The 20,153-nt window shown below is 36.6% G+C and overlaps 2 protein-coding genes across 9 annotated transcripts; both read right to left on the bottom strand.

Moving 5' to 3' along the window:
- Positions 1-684: 684 nt before the first annotated feature.
- LOC114135322 (uncharacterized) lies at positions 685-17,320 on the bottom strand. Of its 8 annotated transcripts, none has more exons than XM_028002521.1 (8): positions 17,148-17,290; positions 16,817-16,948; positions 3,192-3,395; positions 2,849-3,016; positions 2,751-2,812; positions 1,483-2,670; positions 1,172-1,389; positions 685-1,081 (listed from the first exon to the last, which is right to left on the bottom strand). In XM_028002521.1, exons 1-8 carry the CDS (start codon positions 17,164-17,166, stop codon positions 1,012-1,014), a joined length of 2,061 nt encoding a protein of 686 aa, XP_027858322.1. In that variant the 5' UTR covers positions 17,167-17,290; the 3' UTR covers positions 685-1,011. The 8 variants fall into 8 exon arrangements, 7 of the variants coding, with proteins under 7 accessions (XP_027858322.1, XP_027858326.1, XP_027858325.1 ...); XM_028002525.1 differs by lacking the exons at positions 16,817-16,948; positions 17,148-17,290 and adding exons at positions 4,994-5,081; positions 5,361-5,442; positions 5,596-6,229 and having other exon boundaries at positions 2,751-3,016; positions 3,192-3,384; XM_028002524.1 differs by lacking the exons at positions 16,817-16,948; positions 17,148-17,290 and adding exons at positions 4,994-5,103; positions 5,361-5,442; positions 5,596-6,228 and having other exon boundaries at positions 2,751-3,016; positions 3,192-3,384.
- On the bottom strand, positions 13,419-14,541 carry LOC114135325 (E3 ubiquitin-protein ligase DTX3L-like). Its single transcript, XM_028002530.1, has 3 exons — positions 13,917-14,541; positions 13,615-13,832; positions 13,419-13,524 (listed from the first exon to the last, which is right to left on the bottom strand). The coding sequence occupies exons 1-3, from the start codon at positions 14,373-14,375 to the stop codon at positions 13,455-13,457; spliced, it is 747 nt and encodes a 248-aa protein (XP_027858331.1). The 5' UTR covers positions 14,376-14,541; the 3' UTR covers positions 13,419-13,454.
- Positions 17,321-20,153: the final 2,833 nt, after the last annotated feature.

Here is a 20,153-nt window from a genome sequence, read left to right as displayed (position 1 = left end):
CATAAATTAAAAGATTTTAAAGTGTTTTAACATTTATATGTAAGATTTTAAAGAGCTGGCAAGTTTACTTTGTAAAAGATCAAAGAACAATATTCATAGTTAAACAGTTTTGTTACCATAGCAACAATCTGGTGCTGTGAATTTGAGCCCTGTGTGTTCACAAATACAAATTAGTGAACTGCAATTTTAACTGATTGTTTCTTAGGTTGGCCAATTAAACTACTGCCCCCTCTCCTAGATTTCACGAAATCTACAAAGCTGTTAGAGGTGCTGATGTTTTTAGCAGCAAGAGGGGCCCTTCAGTCAAATTCTGTTCAAGGCCTCAGGGTCTTCTGACAAACTGTCTGCAACCTCTTGACTCCCAACATCTGCTTTCATCACATCATAAAATGTTGCATCTTTTACCTTCAGGCCAGTTATTTGCTTTGTTTTAGACATTGACTGCTTTTCTTGCTGATAGGTCAGCTTCACTTAAATTATATTATTATTACACTTCTGTTTTTGCCATTTTGGCTACTCTTTGATCCACTGAAACTGGGTTTCAGTTTTCTTCCATGTCCATTTTTGTTGGCGTGCACAGTAAAACATTTGTAATCACACAAAAATGCAACATAACCATCAACTTACTACCAAGATTCTCAGATTGAACCATGTCAATTGTCCACTTTAAATACATATAACAAATTCTGTTGAATGTAAATTTATTAATTTATTTGAGAAAAACCCAAACCAATAATCATCTTACATTTGATTACAGTTATATAAAAAATACACTGTGATTCACATGAGACATGTAAAGAAAAAAATAAACAATTTGGTAAATCTTTCAAAAGGATGTGATTTGTTTAGTTATGTTTTGATCGATGAGAGAAAGTCTTTCAGTGAACTTCAAAGTAACCATTAAGTCTTATTTATTATAAAACATCTAACATGATAGAACAAAATGTGGAAATTCAGATTCAATTTGTCAGAATTTTGGATTTAAAATTCACTTAATGCAAAACAAAAACTTCACTGGATGCCTTTAGCCTTCAGCTCCTCCTTGACTCTGCTCAGGTAGTTCTCATCTGGATATCCATAACTGTGAAAGCAGAAAATATAGAAGGTTTAATACATGAAACCAAATGCTGACACAGAGTGAATGCAGAGGCGTTAAATTAGGGAACCGTACCACTCTGGTCCTCCTGACATGGACGTTTTGTGGTGGATGTCATTCCAGGTCACCATGTTATCCGCCCCGGTTGTCCTAGAAGCTCCAACAGTGAAAATGAGCTTCTGCTCAAAAGCTTTTTTCAGGAGCAGCAGAACTTCATTGCCCTCTTTGTTGTCTGGAAGATATGCTGTTCTGACAGCTCCTGAATGGTATTGACCAGGATTTGGATGATTTTCCTGCAAGGTAGAAAGGAAAAATTCAGGTTAATGGTAGCCGTCTTAAACTACATGCTAAGTTACTGATATAGATAATATGTGCTTAGACATTACCATCTGTTTTCCACTTGGAATGTCGTAGGTGATGAATATATAGCCACAACCTGGAAATCCAGGGAGGGATAATTGACACTTATTCCAAGTCATTTTTCCATCAGGTTGGTTTCCCTTCATCACACCAAAAACATCCTTGCATATTGGACAGATGGGTCCACCGTGTTTCACTGCATTTTTCAGGCACTGCTCACAAAATTCATGTTTACACTTCAGCTGCTTTTTATCAGTAAAATCGGACATACAAATTGAACATTTGTCATCTTTGCTGTCCCCTGTTGCGCCCTCTCCTGCTAATTCTTTATTGTTTTTTGTTGAATGACCATTAACTCCAGCACCAGTGGAACTATCTTCAGAACCACTGAACCTAGTGGCACGATAAGGTGGAGGAAGTGGCATGAATGACGTCATCATCTTCTGGTACAGACGCAGCAGAGCTCTGACAGCATGGTTCTCCATTGCTGGGTTTCCTCCATGTCCTTTATATGATGGTTTGACATTAACTTTGCCCTCACTGATGCTGGATTCCTTAAAATCGACATTGAACTTAGCTTTGATCACTGTAAGGTGGTTATCATAAGAAGACTTCAGGTTTTTCCACTGGTCCTTGTCTATGGTCAGACCTTCATCAGCAAGATCATCTTTGATTGTCATGTTGATTTTCACCAGGAGATCACCACTGAAGTTTGAAGACGAAGACCAACGTTCAGACTCTTCATAACCAGTGCTGGTTTTATGTGATGGTTTTAACATTGGATCAAGAAGCTTTTGCTGGCAACTTGGTCCAAAAACTGTTATTTCTTCAGAGGATATGTTGGCTAAAAGTTTGCTTTCCTTGTTCATGATGACTTTCAATGCTCTGTTCAACTGATCTGGATCTGCAGAGATGGGAGAAAAAACTGAACCATTGGAATCAGCTAAGCATTCCTGGACAAGATCTGTAAACTTTGTCTTTGCTTCATTTGGTTTTCCGTCTTTACGCTTGGATTCAAATTTCACAACGACCTCTGATTTGATTTCAACTTCATTCTCATCCAGTATGCGCTGTAGTTTGTCCTTGTAGATGCGGCTCACATACAAGAATTGATTCACTGACAGAACACAACTTTCATCCATTGTTTGATTCTCCACAGGAATGTCTCCTGCTGTAGAAATTGGTTTCTTCTGTTCTTCACCGTGTGCTTTGTCCTGGATAAAAAGCAAAATTCCACCATTAAAGAACAAACAATATCTATTTTATAATGTATGCATGTGTTTAGAGTGCGTACAGCTGGTGGCTCGGAATCGACATCACTGGTGTTTACAGAAGCAGCTGGAGGAGTCGGATTCACTGGAGGAGTCGGATTCACTGGAGGAGTCGGATTCCCTGGAGGAGTCGGCTTCACTGAAGCATCGTCTGCTGCTTGTGGATTTTGCTTTGGTGTTCCCACCATTACAGACAGAATGGTGACTAATTCCTTCTCTAATTTCTTTTCTGATTTTTTGTCTTTTGTATAAAGTTTTTCACCACTCAACTTCTGAAGCTCCTTGAGGCCTTCAAAATAAACAGAAAATTGAATGAAAAATAAATATAGTTGTCAATAGTTTGCAAAGCCATCATTGTGGTATATCAATGTATTCAAAATAAAGTTTTCTTTTTATGGAATTAGATTAAGAGGAAGTTGGCGAGTTTGTAACATGCTGTATGTGAAAACACAGTTGTACAGTACCTGGTGGAGGTGAAACCACAATCACAGCCCGCTCATCTGGTAGAAGCTCTTGAAGTGTGCAGTCTATTTTAGGTGCGTTTTTGCTGAACCAAGTCTGAAAGGCTTTTTGTAGATCTGTCTTCTTTTTGTTTTTATCCAACCACTTCAACGACAGAGTCAGTAGGACTTCTTCTTTTAGAGGCTCCTTTGCAGCCTGTAATAATTTTAAAAGTAGACCACACGATTATTTAGAGCTATTCACTTCTGTATTTTTTACTCAGAATGGTTTATACTCTTCCTAATAATCAATGAGAAATGTTTATCATTTCTGACCACCTTCTTCCATGTTTCCCCTGATTCCCTATATTGTTTATCTGTGTTAACGAGCTCCAAATGAAAGGTCTCTTAGCCATAACCCTAATCTTTACCTCCCTTCACAGATTCTCCATCAGATTCAGATTAGGAATCTAGTTGGGTCGCTCCAAAACATAAATATTACTTTCAGAAGATTTCTTCAAACCTAAATCTATTGGTGAGTTTTAATTATGCTGCATTTCTCTTCAGAAAATCTAAATAAACACTATAAACTCCCTGCCCAGCTGTAACTTTTAACATTTTACTGTTGCAGTCATAATGTGGACATTGTATGGATACTGCATGAACACAAGAACTGCTAATAATATTTCCATGTTTTCTAAAAAGCAGACAGAAAATGTATATTTTTCAGAAATTAAATTTCAATGAATCTGATTTTTCAACTTGTCTTCATTTAATCTTGATAGCTTTTAATTTTTTTCATTTCATCAGCAATAAAATTCTATTTTATTTTTATTTGTACCTTTTTAAATGCCATAATATTCTGTTAGTTCTGAATTCTAATGTTTTATTGTTTATTTACATCTTTGGAGTTTTCTTACTGCAAATTACAACTACATTTCCTTAATTTTACATTTTTTATCACATTTGAAGAAGCAGACATTTAGGCTTTCAATACTGATCATATCTTTGGCCTGCTGGATGGATTCCAGTAGCCTTTAATGCTTTCACTCGATGTTTATCTGGAGTGGCTGAGTTGCTAAAGTTCACACAGAATGGTCGGGACATTGTGTGATTGTAAAGACAGAAAATGTCAGGAAAATAAAGATTATAATTGATGTTGCAATTTTAACAATAGTATCACAATAAGGTATTTTTTCTTACAGAATGCAACCCTGTCTGAGTGATTATTATTTTACTGAATCTGATCCAATTGTTTTTTATCCTCAATAGAGCACTTTGTGTCATAATTATCGGTATGAAAAGTCCTCTATAAATAAACTGTAATCAACTAATTTCTGGATCTCTGGTGTGTATATCACTATATATTTCATTGCTTCTATGGCTCCTAAACTTTGATCTCTGTTTTAACAAGTGAGTGTATCTGTATCCACCTATTTACAGCTTATAAACTTTATGGACTTTGCCTCAGTGTTTGTTGTTCTAATGCAAACCTCCAGCCTGAAAACAAAACCTCGACACTTGCTCTCACACTTCCCAGTAACTTTAGCTGTTACACAGATTATATCAAAACAATGTATAATCACAAGACATTGCTTGGTATTTTCTCGAAATATATCAATAAGTCAAAATGGTGGACAGTGCTGAGTTTTATTTTATGAAAACTCAGCAGCTATCTCCTAAAACGAAAGCAAACAAACTTGCGAATACATCTTAGACTATATAACGAATTAATTAAATTATATTAAATAAAATACGCACAAAATAAACGAGAGATGTTCAGAAGACATAATTTCAAACCGGCATATTAAATGTCTGTAACCCACCTGAGATAATTCATTCGTGTTATCCTGGTTTACAAAATCCATGCCTTCGTCGTCTGCCTGGTTACTCGCCATTTTGATTATCTTCTTTCTTTCTTGAACACAAAACGAGCCTATAAACGACAGAAATTTAGCTCAGATCACAAACTTGTTTTGTTAATCAACATGAGGGGGAAAAAAAGGCTGACGGGTTTTTTTGTTCTGCTTCACTTTCGATTATAAAAACAAACCTAAACTGAAACATTTCTCTACGTTTTTGTTAACATTTTGTCAACACAGGCTTTATCTCGATGTTATTTTCTGAGGACTTTCACAGTTTAAGCGTTAAAACAACAAATAAAACACCAATTAAATCTTGTGACGCGCTTACCTTGGCCTGTTCGCCACCACCACACTTCCTCGTAAATGAAAGTGAAAGCAGCTGCGTGTCAGAAACAGCGTCACTCCAAAGTCTGCGCAAATATTCCGTTCCGTAAGAAAAGACATTTAATTAACTTGATTAACTTAATTAACTAATTTAATCAACATTCATCTCATGACAACAATCTCATTAGGCTGTAGTCATGAGGTGATTTTATAGTGCAACAATATTGTCGTAGAAATACCTTGTCTCAACTATTAATAGGACATTAACCGACCCTTTCACAAAATGGGTTTTGTTTCACGACTTAACACATAACAACAACTTCGCCTGTTGAGAGAATAGAAACGTTTTTTCAGAATTAAAATCAACTCGGAGCGGAACATCAAATTCTCGTGGGAATTCTCGCGAGAACCGCAGTTTGAAACAACCAGTAAACCAGTAGATGGGGCCGATTCAGAATTCATACAAAATAAATGGGATACAAAAACATGTTAAGCCTACCCCACAAGAGAATATGATCTGGATAGTATTGATATATGTTGAGAACTTAAAACATTTATTTGAGTTTGTTTGTTTTTATTTGAGTGGGTTTGTTTACTCTAATCACATTATTTCAATCTTCACACACATCTTCACATAATACATAATTTACTGTTTTGATCTGTTGTTTTTCTTTTTGTTTGTTCTTAGCACTATGTGGTGGTAATTGATTAGGTGATAGGATACATTATGTCTAGTGCTGTATTTGCTTGCAGTGATTCTGTGTTACAGCTTCTTTTTTAAAACTGACTATAGCAACTTTTGGAGTTACCCGACTGTGTCCACACTTTGCTCAAGAAATTCAAACATGTTTGTTTGACAGTGACTGAAAATAGTGAACTTCTTTATCATGTATGTAAATAAAGAAATGTTATAAACTGGATCTAGTGACCCATTTTCCTTATGACTCTTAAAGGCAGCATAGTCTTGATACCTTCAACTCTAAAACAAATAACACTCTATGTTATGATCCAGTGTTGGATTTGAATTTATTAAAGGATACAGAATTCATGAAAAAAATTTCAGATTAGTTTATCAACATAGTACATAATTTACTAATTGCTTTTAGGAAACAGCAATGTTTGTCCATTCTATGTCAAGTGATAAATAAATCCTTCTGCATTCTTATATTATCAAATCAATCAATAAGATTATTTTTCAAGTGACACCAAGTCATATTTACATTTACAAGCAATTGGGTAAAATAAGATCCAATCATTTAAAACTTCAGTAGAGTCCATGTTCCCAACCAGCCATTGTTTTTCAATAACAGAGGGTCTAGATGCTACAACCTCTGAATGAAGCAAAGCCTAGTACAATGGCTGTTTTTTAACACATGTGTAAATTTGTGAAATATTCTTTAAAGCAATTCTTATTAATTAATAAATAATAATAATAAAATAACCTTTACTGATCAAATGAAAACAAAACATGCAAATATTCCAGTATTTTTTTTATTGTTAATTTCAGTTGTAAAATAAATCATCACTCTCTCAGAGTCACTCTATGCCTTTAGCTTTCAGGTCCTCCTTTACTTTGCTCAGGTAACTGGGGTCAGGATATCCAAAACTGAAAGCACATGAAAGACGGACATAAAGTATTAAACCAAAGGCAACCATAACAAGAAATAGATATTAACGTAACACAAACTGAGTGACTGTACCTCTGCGGTCCTCCTGTCTTTGATGTCTTGTGAGAAATATCATTCCAGATCACCTGGTTGTCCAACCCGCTTGTTCTGGACGTCCCAACAGTGAAAGTCATTTTCTGGTCGAAAGCTTTTTTCAGCAGTTTCAGAACTTCTTGGCCTTCTTCGTTGTCTGGAAGATATGCAGTTCTGGTCGTTCCCTGATATGGTTGTCCAGGATTAGGATGCTTTTTCTGTGCGGTAGAATGAAAGCGTTAACTCTGAGCCAGAAATAATAAACAAAGCAATTGTTTTATGACTAGTAATGTATTCATCAAGGTTTTTACCGTCTGTTTTCCATTAGGAAAAGTGTATGTGATCATTATGCTGCCACAGCCTGAGAATCCAGGGAGGAATGAAGAGCTATTGATCCATGTCATTACTCCGTCAGGCTGGTCTCCCTCCATCACACCAAAAACATCTTTGCATACAGGACACATGGGTCCAGTGTGTTGTACTGACGCTTGGAGGCACTCATCACAAAATGTGTGTTTACACATTAGTTGTTTCTTTTTGATCAACCAATCCAAGCATATTGGGCAGAGATCATCTTTACTGTCCCCTGATGCTCCTGTCTTAGTTGATGCTTCAGCATTTTGCTGTGCTGTTGGTGGGATCAGTGAAGGTTGACTGGAGTCCTCTTTCCTCTCATTCTCACAGCTGGATTTCATTGGCAAGTCACCCAACCCAGTGGTATCACTACGTCGGGTTAGGCGCAGGGGACGTGCGATAGGCTTCTTTTTCAGCAAAAAGTTTTTGAGGGAAGGTTTGGCCCTACATGTTTGGAGGGATTGTTTGTTTTTACTGTTGCTGGGTTCAACATTCAGATCAGATTTAGCTTTGACATTAGCATCTTCAACAGAAGTAATAACCGGTTCGCTGCTGTTTTCCACTGTTGGTGATTTTGTCTGTTGGTTGGTTGTTCCCTGCTGTTTTCCTTCGCTGTTTTCCAGTTGCTTATTGTCTTCCACTTTTAGTGATTTTGTCTGTTGGTTGGTTGTCAAGTTTATCCTCAGTGATGTACCATCTGATGTAGGTTTGTGCTGTTCAGCAGGTGTGTTTGTTTTCTGCATCGCATTCAGGACTGCACTGAATTCATCTTGGCTTTGCTTTGGACCACTAACAATAACTTCTTCAGATGACATGGTGAGCAAAAGTTTGTCCTTGTTTCTCTTGATGACTTTTAATGCATCACTCCACTGATCTGGATCTACAAACTTGAGAGGAATCACTGCCTCACCTGAATCAGCAGAGCAGCTCTGTGAGAGATCAATGAACTCATTGAGAGCTTCATGGGGGTTTCCATCTTCCTGTTCAGCTTCAAATGTCACATGGACCTGTGCCACCATTTTAATTTTATTCTTCCTCTCAATCTGTTTAACTCCTTCCTTGTAGATGCGACTCATGTACCAGAAGTGGTTCAGCGGCAGAAGGCAACTTTCTTGAGCTTCTCCTTTAAGTTTTCTAGGAGGAAAGGTTTCTGCTGTCAAGGTGCAGGGATTACTCTGTTTGACAGGGAGGACCATATTCTAAAATGATAATAAAAGACAAAAAAGAAAAACCCAGTAAAAATATGCAGCAGTGTCTACACAGGTGATTTCTTCTCTCCCTTAGTTTATTTTGCTGCTATTGACTGTCTGCTGCCAAGATTATTGCTGGTTCCACGGCACCCTTGATTAGCAGAGAATAAATTGGTAAATTTATTTGGTTTACCTTGTGCTGTGAGACGTTAACTAAAGTGAGGTCTGTTCTAGAGTGAAAGGGTTTTAATTGTAGGACATTGGGAATATGGTTAAAGTGTTTAAAGTGGCTGGCGACTGGATGAGAGTGGGGAATGTATATTCTATTTAAGTTATAAATCAATTCACCCTCTTTTACCCCATTTAGAGCCTTCAGGGTTTTCCCTTTAACTCAAAGTTGTTATTTTTTTTTAAAGAAAAGATTATTTACATTGCTTTCCTTGTTATAGTCGCTTCACCACTGCCCCATGTTTTCTCCATCTGTGGCTAATGGCTCTCACTGTGCTTCAATGCAGTCCCAGCACCTTAGAAATGGCTTTAACATTATTTCTCTTCTGTTCTTGACTTTCTTGAGATCATTAGGTGTTCCTTTTTGAGATCTTTTAGCCTACTTCATGTTGTCCAATGGGGTGTACTTCAGTGTTTTTTCAGTTATACAAGTCGGACAGCAATTAAGTCTTATGGTTGGTAAATTATGAATTATCTAGTTCAGTTGAACTCTTAACTATTTAATAAATAAATCGAATGGAATCACTAAACTACGGGAAAAGAAACTTTAAAACACAATTAAAGTCATTGATTCATTAACAAAGATGTGAATATACTACTTTCTTGGTCTACAATTATCAATGGCAAATAAGACAAAACATACATTGGTTTCAACCTCCATGGCCTGTTCGTTTTCCTGAAACTTTGCTGAAATTCTGGATGTATTTGTCCTTCAAAAAACAGGAAATATTAATTGTAGAGTGAAAAACATTATCTGTGTTAGAGGTTATGCAGACATGTTAATGTTATTACATTGCTCCTTGAGATGCGTTTTTACAAAATGCACAATGGAAATGATAAAAAACAATGTTGTCAATTGAGATGGAAGCTGGGTGTTACGATCAAGGTTAAACGTAGAGAAATTAGCCAACTGACAGCAACAAAAAAAGTGCCATCAAATAAGAAAATCCAACACAATACCTGTCCATACCGGAGGATACCAGACTGCCAAGCAATGCCTCCCAACTTTGGATAGTCAGCTCAAAAAAAAGAAAAAACACTAGAGAAGCAAAGGCTGAAAGAATAAACCGGAGGTTCTACAAGACACTATTGAAAGTGTTCTGTCAGAGGCAGACCGTAATAAGATCAAGCAAGATTCACCCTGAACTGAAACCAAATAAATTCTGTAGAAGCAGATTTCAGAAAGAGTTATTACAGAAAACTATGCACCATGCCCGTAAAAGCTGAAAACACTTCCAGTCATGAGGCGTTGGTATTCTAGCAATCTGGCAGAACAAGGTCCAGAATATAAACACAGCAACAGAAGAGTTGGACTGTATTTGTACCAACAACAATCCTAGTAAAGGATTAGTGTAAGTCCTCACACTTTATTTGAAAGAAAATAAGAAATCTGAGAATTTTAGTTTTAATGGTTGGTATAACCTTTTATTGTAATATATTGAAAGGATTGAGCTTTTGTTTGGCTTGAGATATTTTTCTATGCTTTTAAAAAGGGTCTAAAATAAGGTGTTTTTTAAAATTATTTTAAACCTTGTTAAATATATTTTGCGTCCACCCAAATGGCTGAGTGCTTTCGGAATATTTTTTGTTACAGTCTTAAAGTATTAAGGGGCAACAATGCTATTTGTATCATGCAAATCACCCAGTGCATGTATTTCTCTCTTTATAATGAATAGAACAGATTTTTAACGTCCACCAGAATAGAAAAGTGGCTATGGATTACCAACAGATAATGAATCCTAACGCACATACGGCTCACCAACTTTCATTAGCTATGTCCTCCAAACTGCATGTCACTCAAGTTAGGTAAACAATTCATAAAGAGCTTCATGGTTTTCCATCACCAAGCAGTTCCATCCAAGTCCCACATTATTAAATGCAAGGCAAAGTTTTGGATGTAGTAGTGTAAAGTGAATAAGTATGCCTCTCTTTCTGGTAATCAGTAAGAGGTTGTTCTTCAGTTCTTATTCCAGGAAATAAAACTCTGAATGCTTCAAGATACAAGACAAACTGGACAATTAATTGCTTCCAATTGGGAGCAGTTCTTTCCTATTCCAACATCACCCTGCAGAGCACAATGCAGGGTACATAAAGATATGTATGAGTGAATTTAATTTCAGTAGACTTGGTTAGTTGCGCAGTCCTCACTTCAGCCTAATAAAATGAGGCAGAAACTGTGAAACAGGCCCCACCCAACATCAGTGTCTGATCTCATAAATGCGTTCTTGGAAAATTGGTCAAATATTCCCAGAAGCACACTTCTAAACGTTGGAAAAATGTAAAGTTTTATCTGCAATGGGTGGGCAGATATTATGTTAAACCCTGTGGATTAAGAATTATACCGCACCGTTGGTACTTGTGACAGGAGATACGCAAATACCTTTGGAAATATAGTACAATTTTACACATGGAAAAGATGAACTAATCACTATAAACTGTTCTGAATTTTTTGGCTTTTTACAATTTAAATCAAGGGTGCCACAAATCACAAACTGTCTTTTAGAATATTTGTAACAGCAGTCCAGTGAAGATGATTGAACAAAAACAGGTGTAATCCATAGGTAGATGGATGATCAATCCATCAATCAAATTTGTGTAGCACATTTTAGCAACAAGGCATTTCAAAGTGCTTTACATCATAAAAACGCAATAATGTAATAAAAACATCATAGTCACAAATTGGAACCCGTCATGTTGGACGTTACTTGCTTAACCCACATGCAGAACACAGACAGGAGATGGAGGAATCAGATAAATTAAATTTATTGATGAACAGATCAACAGTTAGTGAAATGTGAGCAACTTCAAGACCCACTGGATCCGGGGCGTCAGCGATCTGAGGACTGGGGAGATGACAGGCAAGTGGGTTGTAGGAATTATGGGGAAGGAGTAATGGAGCGGGCTTACTGGGAGAGATGAAGTGGATCCGCCAGGGAGGTAGATGGTTGGGACGCTGGAGTCTGGGTTCTTGCGCAAGAGAGAGGTGCAGTTCAAAGGTCCAAAGGGTGGCACGTCGGAGAGCGGACAGTTAGTCGACCAAGGGGTGGGCTCCAAGAGAGGCATCCTGCGAGAAGGTCAGAGAAAGAAAGCTCAAATTAGCTGAGTACACAAGTAAATTCTCGGAGAACTAAACTCAGAGGGGCTCAGGGTACCAAAACAGGTATATCACTCCGGCGCCGGAGAACTGGCCACCCGCTCCTCTTATGCTGGTGTTGATGAGGCTGATTACGCACAGGTGCGCTGGGACCATCCTCCTCCAGAAGCTTCCTCATGGCTCCCCCTGGTGGACAAAACAGTTCCCTACGAGCACTAAAACTCCAGCCTCTAACAGAACCTTGTTCCCACAGATCTGAGAAACAACACTTCATACAATACTTGAATCTATTAAACAACAATTCAGAGCTAATCAATTCTGTTTAAGGACTATTACATTTTGACTAAGTTTTAAATTTTCCCCGAAATATTTAATTTGTAATTCATTTACATTAAAACAAATTCTATCAACCTATTAAGATCACCAACATAAAAAAAATACTTCTGATGTTCATTAAAGGGCTTTGTCCCTTTAAAATAAATAAAGTAAATTATATCTTAATTAATCATTTATTTGGTTTATACCTAATCCAATCATCTTAACTGACCTTTGATTACAGTTTTATATGTACATTTTACCTGTGATTCATATTGTATATAAGTGAAGAAAAATAAACAAGGGGTAAAATCTAGAATTATGTGATTTGCTTTGATATTGTAGATGTTGATAAATAAGAGCAACTAATCAACTTCTAGTTGTCCTCAGATTCTTATTATAAAACAATTCTTCCAATTAATCAGATTGTAAGAAAATCTTTGTTTAATTGCTTTTTAAAAATGTTGTTAATGTACAGACTTCACTCAATGCCTTAAGCTTTTAGCTCCTCTTTGACTCTGCTCAGGTAGTTCTCATCAGGATAGCCAAAACTGAGAAATCAGAAAATGTAAAAGGATTAATACATGACACTGAAGGCTGGCAGTGAATACAAAGGGAACAAACTGGGGAACCAAACTGGTTTTCTTGCTGATAGGTCAGCTTCAGATAAACCACATTATTATTGCACTACTGTTTTGATGTGCTCAACTTCCATATTCTTCTATGTCTCTTTTTTGGCTTCCATAGTAAAACATTTGTAATTGAAAAAATGCAACAAAACCATCAACATTTATGCACCAGTCACTGAGGGCCCCATTTACTACCAAGGTTTTCAGATTGAACCATGTTAAGTGTCCGCTTTAAATAAATAAAGCAAATTCTGTTGAATGTAAATTTATTAATTTATATGAAAGACCCAACCCAATAATCATATTACATTTGATTACAGTTATAAATTACACTGCAATTGTGGTTCACATGATAAATGCAAAGAAAAAATAAACAAGTCAGCAAATCTCTCAAAAGAATGTGATTTGTTTAGTTATATTTTAGTTACATTTTGATAGATGAGAGAAAGTCTTCAGCTTTCAGTGAACTTCAAAGTAACCATTAAGTCTGATTTATTATAAAACATTTTTATAGAACGAAATGTGTAAAGTTAGATTCAATTAGTCAGATTCTGGAATTTCAAATTCACTTAATGTAAAACAAAAACTTCACTGGATGCCTTTAGCCTTCAGCTCCTCCTTGACTCTGCTCAGGTAGTTCTCATCTGGATATCCATAACTGTGAAAGCAGAAAATATAGAAGGTTTAATACATGAAACCAAATGCTGACGCACAGTGAATACAGAGGCGTTAAATTAGGGAACCGTACCACTCTGGTCCTCCTGACATGGACGTTTTGTGGTGGATGTCATTCCAGGTCACCATGTTATCCGCCCCGGTTGTCCTAGAAGCTCCAACAGTGAAAATGAGCTTCTGGTCAAAAGCTTTTTTCAGGAGTAGCAGAACTTCATTGCCCTCTTTGTTGTCTGGAAGATATGCATGTCTGACGGTTCCTCCATAGTGCTGGCCAGGCTTTGGATGATTTTCCTGCCAGGTAGAAAGGAAAAATAAGACAGCAGTCTTAAACTACATGCTAAATTACTGATATAGATATTGGTGCTTAGACATTACCGTCTGTTTTCCACTTGGAATGTTGTAGGTGATGAATATATGGCCACAACCTGGGAATCCAGGGAGGGATAATGGACACTTATTCCAAGTCATTTTTCCATCAGGTTGGTTTCCCTTCATCACACCAAAAACATTCTTGCATATCGGACAGAAGGGTCCACCGTGTTTCACTGCATTTTGCAGGCACTGCTCACAAAATTCATGTTTACACTTCAGCTGCTTCTTTTTAGTAAAATTGGACAAACACATTGAACACTTGTCATCTTTGTTGTCCCCTGTCGTGCCCTCTCCTGCTGATTTTTCTCTGTTTTGTGTCGAATGACTTTTAATTACAGTTTTATTGGACACCTCTTCAGAACCACTGAACCTAGTGGTACGATTAGGCGAATGCAATAACGTGGGTGACGTCATCATCTTCTGGTACAGACGCAGCAGAGCTCTAACAGCATGGTTCTCCATTGCTGGGTTTCCTCCATGTCCTTTGTATGATGGTTTGACATTAACTTTGCCTTCAGTGATGCTGGATTCTTTAAAATCCACATTGAACTTAGCTTTGATCACTGTAAGGTAGTTATTATAAGAAGACTTCAGGTTTTTCCACTGGTTCTTATCTATGGTTAAACCAGCAAGATCATCTTTGATTGTCATGATTTTCATCGAGAGATCACCACTGAAGTTGCGTATTGGTAGCCCTTGATATTTGTCAGTCATGTTTGTCCTCCTCAGTGATGTACCATCTGATGTAGGTTTGTGCTGTTCAGCAGGTGTGTTTGTCTTCTGCATCGCATTCAGGACTGCACTGAATTCATCTTGGCTTTGCTTTGGACCACTAACAATAACCTCTTCAGATGACATGGTGAGCAAAAGTTTGTCCTTGTTTCTCTTGATGACTTTTAATGCATCACTCCACTGATCTGGATCTACAAACTTGAGAGGAATCACTGCCTGGCCTGAATCAGCAGAGCAGCTCTGTGAGAGATCAATGAACTCATTGAGAGCTTCATGGGGGTTTCCATCTTCCTGTTCAGCTTCAAATGTCACATGGACCTGTGCCACCATCTTAATTTTATTCTTCCTCTCAATCTGTTTAATTCCTTCCTTGTAGATGTGACTCATGTACCAGAAGTGGTTCAGCGGCAGAAAACAACTTTTTTGAGCTTTTCCTTTAAGTTTTCTAGGAGGAAGGGTTTCTGCTATCAAGGTAAATGGATTACCAGGCATATCCTAAAATGAAAACAAAAAACTATTAAATTAATATATTCAGTCATAATCAAATGAATTATTTGGCAATACAGCTGAAAGTTCTTGCATAGAGATTTTGTTCTTAAGCTACATGAGTGAAGGATTTTAGTGTTTTATTTCATATTCTCAGGGTGACTGACAGAATGCTCACTAGTTTCTTCTCCATCATCTGTGTTTAATAATTCAGTTTCTGTTGATCACTCAGAAAAAGCTTTAAAACATAAAAGTACTGGGGTTCTGTGGTGGTGCAGGGTTTAAGCACAACCCACATATGGAGGCCTTATATGGCCGCCATTTGGCGACGTGGCTGTCGCAGGTTTGATTCCCTGCCTGGCGACTTTTGCCGAATGTCTTCCCCTTTCTCTTTTTACCCATTTTTCTGTTAATTTACTATCAAATGAAGACCGCTAGGGCCAATACAACCTTTAAAATAAATAAATAAAAGTACACAAATGAATTTATTCACCGAAGACTTGTAAAGCCAATACTATCAGTGTTTATGTCACCTGGAAGAGGTTCAATCATTATGATAACTGTTGTTGTGAAGTTAGTTGAATTTGATCTCAATTCTGTCTAGAGAATTGAGATGGATATAACAAGGTAAACATTTATCTCTTCAGGATAACAGGAGGATAACAGGTCCAGAAGGGAGACCCAGACATCAGACCTGTCATACCAACATTGATGATACTGGTTAACAGTGTTGATTCAACATGAGCATACTAATATTCTTATATACTGTATATCTGTGTTTGTAGAAATTGTAATTGTGTGTGTACTTATATATATATGTAGTTCATCTTGAACATGTTCATTGCTTTTACTACTAAAAGCTTTCACTGCTTTTAGTAGTAAAAGCAATGAATGCTTTTACATTCATTGCTTTAGTGAAATGAATGTGAAACTACCAAAACTTTAGTAGTTTTCACCTTGGAACTCTGGTCACACTCTTTTTCTTATTGTTGAATTTTGAGCTCTGACGTCAGCAGAGGGAAGTAAGGTCTCCAAAGGATATGTTGTTTATTTACATCCTGGTTGAATTGACGTTGGGCTCTTTAAGTAATTTTGGTTGACCAGCTTCTCAAGGCTGCCCCCTGATCCATATTTTCTACTGCTGTGAATAATAACTTGTTTGGTTTGCTGGCATCCCAAAGTCTTAGAAATGGTTTTGTAATCTTTTCCAGACTGACCAATCTCAAATCTTCAACATGCTTTGAATTATTTTCAGGTGATGTGTCGCTTTTAGAGATCCTTCAGCCATCAGGGAGGTCCAATCTAAATAATTTATTATATAGGCTTATGAAACTGAGCACAACTTTCTAAAAAGATAGTGTAATCACAGTTAATTTATGAGTTAATAATGAAGTTCAATTATTTTTTTCCAGAGGGCCAGGTTGGTTTGTTTAGGTTTTTTCTGAAATAAATGAAATCCTAATTTGGAAATAGGTTTTTGCATTTACTCAAGTTACTTCTATCCAGTATTTAAATTAGGTTGATGGTCTAAAACATTTATTTAAGTGTGTCAAAAAGAAAACACTAAAAATTTGGTAGATAAGTAAACACTTTTCCACAGCACTTTACCTGTGTTAGAGTGCGTAGAGCTGATGGCTCCAAATCAGCAGTTTTGGTGTTTACAGAAGGAGCTGGAAGAGTCGGATTCACCGAAGCATCGTCTGCTGTTTGTGGGTCCTGCTTTCGTGTTCCCAGCATCACAGACAAGATGGTGACCAATTCTTTTTTGTCTTTTGTATAAAGTGTTTCACCGTTCAGCGTATGAATCTCTATGAGACCTTAAAAATACAGAAAAAAAAGAACACAAAATAAATTTAGCTCATATATCACAATAACGTGTTTATAAACCTGTTATTGTCAGTGTGTTCAAGATGAACATATTCTTCAATATTCTTATAGTTATTGTAGAATAAAATTAGATTAACAGAGAATGGTGTGAGTCTGTAACATGTACAGTTAAATGCTTTTCTACAGTACCTGAAGGAGGTTCAATCATAATCACAGCCCCTCCATCTGGTAAGATCTCTTGAACAGAGCAGTCCGCTTTAGTTCTGCTGAACCAAGTCTGGAGGGCTTTTTGTAAATCTACCTTCTTTTTCTTTTCCACAGACCACCTCAACGAGAGAGTCAGCAGAACTTTATTTTGATCCTGCGGAAGAGCCATCTCACCCTGCAAACATGGGATAAAAAATATATCAAAAGATAAATCTGAGTAATTTCATTTTATTTATATATTTTTATGTCATATCAAAATTGATTTGCACCCTTCCTAATAAATTAGTAGCAAAATCTTTATCGGTATTTTACCAATCAAACCCTTATTAAAATTGCTGACCATCTTTTTACATGTTATCATGAGCATTTAGTTAATTTATCCGAGGTAATGAGCTCCAAGTCATTACCTCGGATATGACTTGGATATGACTTGGAATGATGGCAAAGACTTCTTTGCCATCATTCTGATCTCTAGCTCTCGTCACAGATTGTCTAATCGATTTAGATCAGGAACCTGGTTGGGTCACAACATAATTATCATCATCTTAAAGACACAAATGTTAAATAAGTACACACGAGTTGCCAGATACACACATAAAACTACATTTACGCACAGATCCGGTTACGAGTGCCTGAGTATTTTTGAGACTCATTTCAAGCTTCCGGACAGCTTCAGATTTGTGCGTAAGTGGTGCTTTTAAATGCTGGTGAAAATTTGGGTCATCCGATTTTTGCTCAGAGTCTAGTGTTTTTATCCTCTCAGCGTTTGTCACTGTGCTTGTGCTGAAGTGGCAAATACGTTATTTCGGTGGAAAACGGAACATCTCAGCACTTCTTTATAATATTCCAAAATTGTTTATAGACATATTGTGCATTTTTGAGCGGATCTGTGTGTAAATGTAGTTTTGTGTGTGTGTATCTGGCGACTCATGTGTACTTATTTAACATCTGTAGGCATAGGAGAAGGTTTGAATTCGTAATTATCAGATTTGTGAGGTTGTGATTACAAATTTTGTGTGTAGCAATTTAACGTTTGTAGAAATTGTAAGTGTGTGTACTTTTATTTTGTATTCGTAATTTCGTCATATTTGTGTATGCATTTGACCATATATTTACAAGTACCCAGAGTTATGCACAAATTTTCTTTTTACAGTTTACAAATCATGTTTCACAGATACAACTATCCAAAGTTACACACACAAAGATGCTTACACAAGTTACAAATCTAGTATTACACAAGCACAGATACTTTTACACACGCACAGGTATTTTTGAGACTATTTTCACTCCATACTTATATCCTTCTCTGAGCTTTCTTGCAAATAACATTGCAGCTGTGTTTTCTCAATATATCGATTCACAGTCATCCTTACAATATCAGTGTCGGCAACTCTGTGATCTCCAAGAACTGATTGGATGTGATGTTTGGTAGGATATAATATTTTGAGAGTCAGACATTCTAGCTTTGAATTCTAATCATATGGCAAGTTGGATGGACTCTTACTGTAGTTGGTCTGGTGATAATCTTTAGTGTCTACGATGCTAAAGTTCACATAGTGTGGTGGGGACATTGTGTGATTGTAAAGTGAAAAAAGGTGTCAATAAAAATGTGGATTATAATATGCTTTTCTACAGTATGGGGAGGAGGCTGCAACACAGCCAGCTCCTGTATTGCAATTTTTAGAAAAAGTATCACAGTTAAATATGTTCCTGAAATCGTGAAGTACTTTCAGAGAATGTTTAAAAATAAATATGTTATGAAATAAAAGCGGTGCTACCATTTCATGATGTTGTAAAGAAAACTACCTTTGTAGTATAAACATAGAAATTTAAATTAGACATATCAAATGTCAGTGATACACCTGAGCCTTAAAGTCCATGGGCTCTTCTTCTTCCAAGGAAGTAGACATTGTGATGGTCTACTTCCTTTCTTCAAAACAAAACAAAACCAGCTGTGAACATTAGTTTTGTCAAATATTTGTCTTCCAAATTAATTTTGGATTAATTAAAATTAATTAATCTAATTAATTTTAATTAATTAGATTAATTAATTAATCTAATTAATTAATTAATCTAATCTAATTAATAATTAGATTAATATATATATATACTCAGTTATATTGAGTAAAAACTATATCCTGACCAATAGGTGAATCATAGTCAGCTCCTGCCAATAAAGCTGGAGAACTTGACAATCCCAAAAGACAAACAGTATCTCATGTCTTTATGTTTCTGCTTTAACCTACGGAAGAGGATTAGGGCCACTGAAAAAAAAAAAAAAAAAATTCTGACTTTATTCTCAGAATTCTTTTTTTTTTTCGGTGGCCCTAATCCTCTTCCGTATTAACCTTTACACGATATTTCCTGAAGATTCTCAGTTTGAGCAAATAAACACTAATTAACTTTCAGAGCGCTTACCTTTAACGTTGACACCTTGTAAATGAAACTGAAAGCAGCGGAAGGTTTGTCAGATACAGAAACTAAAATCTGGACGAGGCGCTGCGTGACTCAGTTGGCAAAGTTCACATATTGCATGCAAAGAGTAAGGGTAACTGCGAGTCCTACACCTGTCTTGCTGACAGCGCCTTCAAAAGTTTTGGTGTCTTGTCGGCTTCTTACCGCTTCAATTTGAGAGATGTTCCCTAAAATCTCTGGCTGCAGTGCCAGTCTCCTGCATGGCTGCAGAGTGCGGACTCGGCCCCCAGAACCCTGAGTGAGAGACCGCATGTTGCACAACCGGGTCGCATATCCATGTTCGTAATTTCAGAGCAAAGGTTTAATTTCAGTGTTCATATTTAGTTATCACAGTCAGTGGTTTTTGTCACTGTGGAGAAAATGCTTCATCTGTTTGATGTGTGATGGCACATGTGGGTTATCTGTTCAGCTTGCTAAATATCAATTAAACTGGATGAAAATGAAATTAAAATATTTTTTTATGATGTATTATTTTGTTTATTTATTTTGAAATTTGATCAAAATCAAAATTAT

This window comes from Xiphophorus couchianus, chromosome 20, assembly GCF_001444195.1.
Source record: "Xiphophorus couchianus chromosome 20, X_couchianus-1.0, whole genome shotgun sequence".
Lineage (NCBI taxonomy): Eukaryota > Metazoa > Chordata > Actinopteri > Cyprinodontiformes > Poeciliidae > Xiphophorus > Xiphophorus couchianus.
Note: the sequence above shows the minus strand (reverse complement) of the source record. Positions and strands in the feature narration are given on the sequence as shown.

Coding starts and splice junctions, on each gene's coding strand:
- LOC114135322 (XM_028002522.1), bottom strand. CDS start 5,476: ATGTCTTTTCTTACGGAACGGAATATTTGCGCAGACTTTGGAGTGACG. Junction 3,017..3,191: donor TGTGGTTTCACCTCCACCAG/GTACTGTACAAC, acceptor TTTATTTTGAAG/GCCTCAAGGAGCTTCAGAAG. Junction 2,671..2,750: donor TCGATTCCGAGCCACCAGCT/GTACGCACTCTA, acceptor CTTTTTATCCAG/GACAAAGCACACGGTGAAGA.
- LOC114135325 (XM_028002530.1), bottom strand. CDS start 14,375: ATGGAGAACCATGCTGTTAGAGCTCTGCTGCGTCTGTACCAGAAGATG. Junction 13,833..13,916: donor TTCCAAGTGGAAAACAGACG/GTAATGTCTAAG, acceptor TCTACCTGGCAG/GAAAATCATCCAAAGCCTGG. Junction 13,525..13,614: donor ATGTCAGGAGGACCAGAGTG/GTACGGTTCCCT, acceptor CTGCTTTCACAG/TTATGGATATCCAGATGAGA.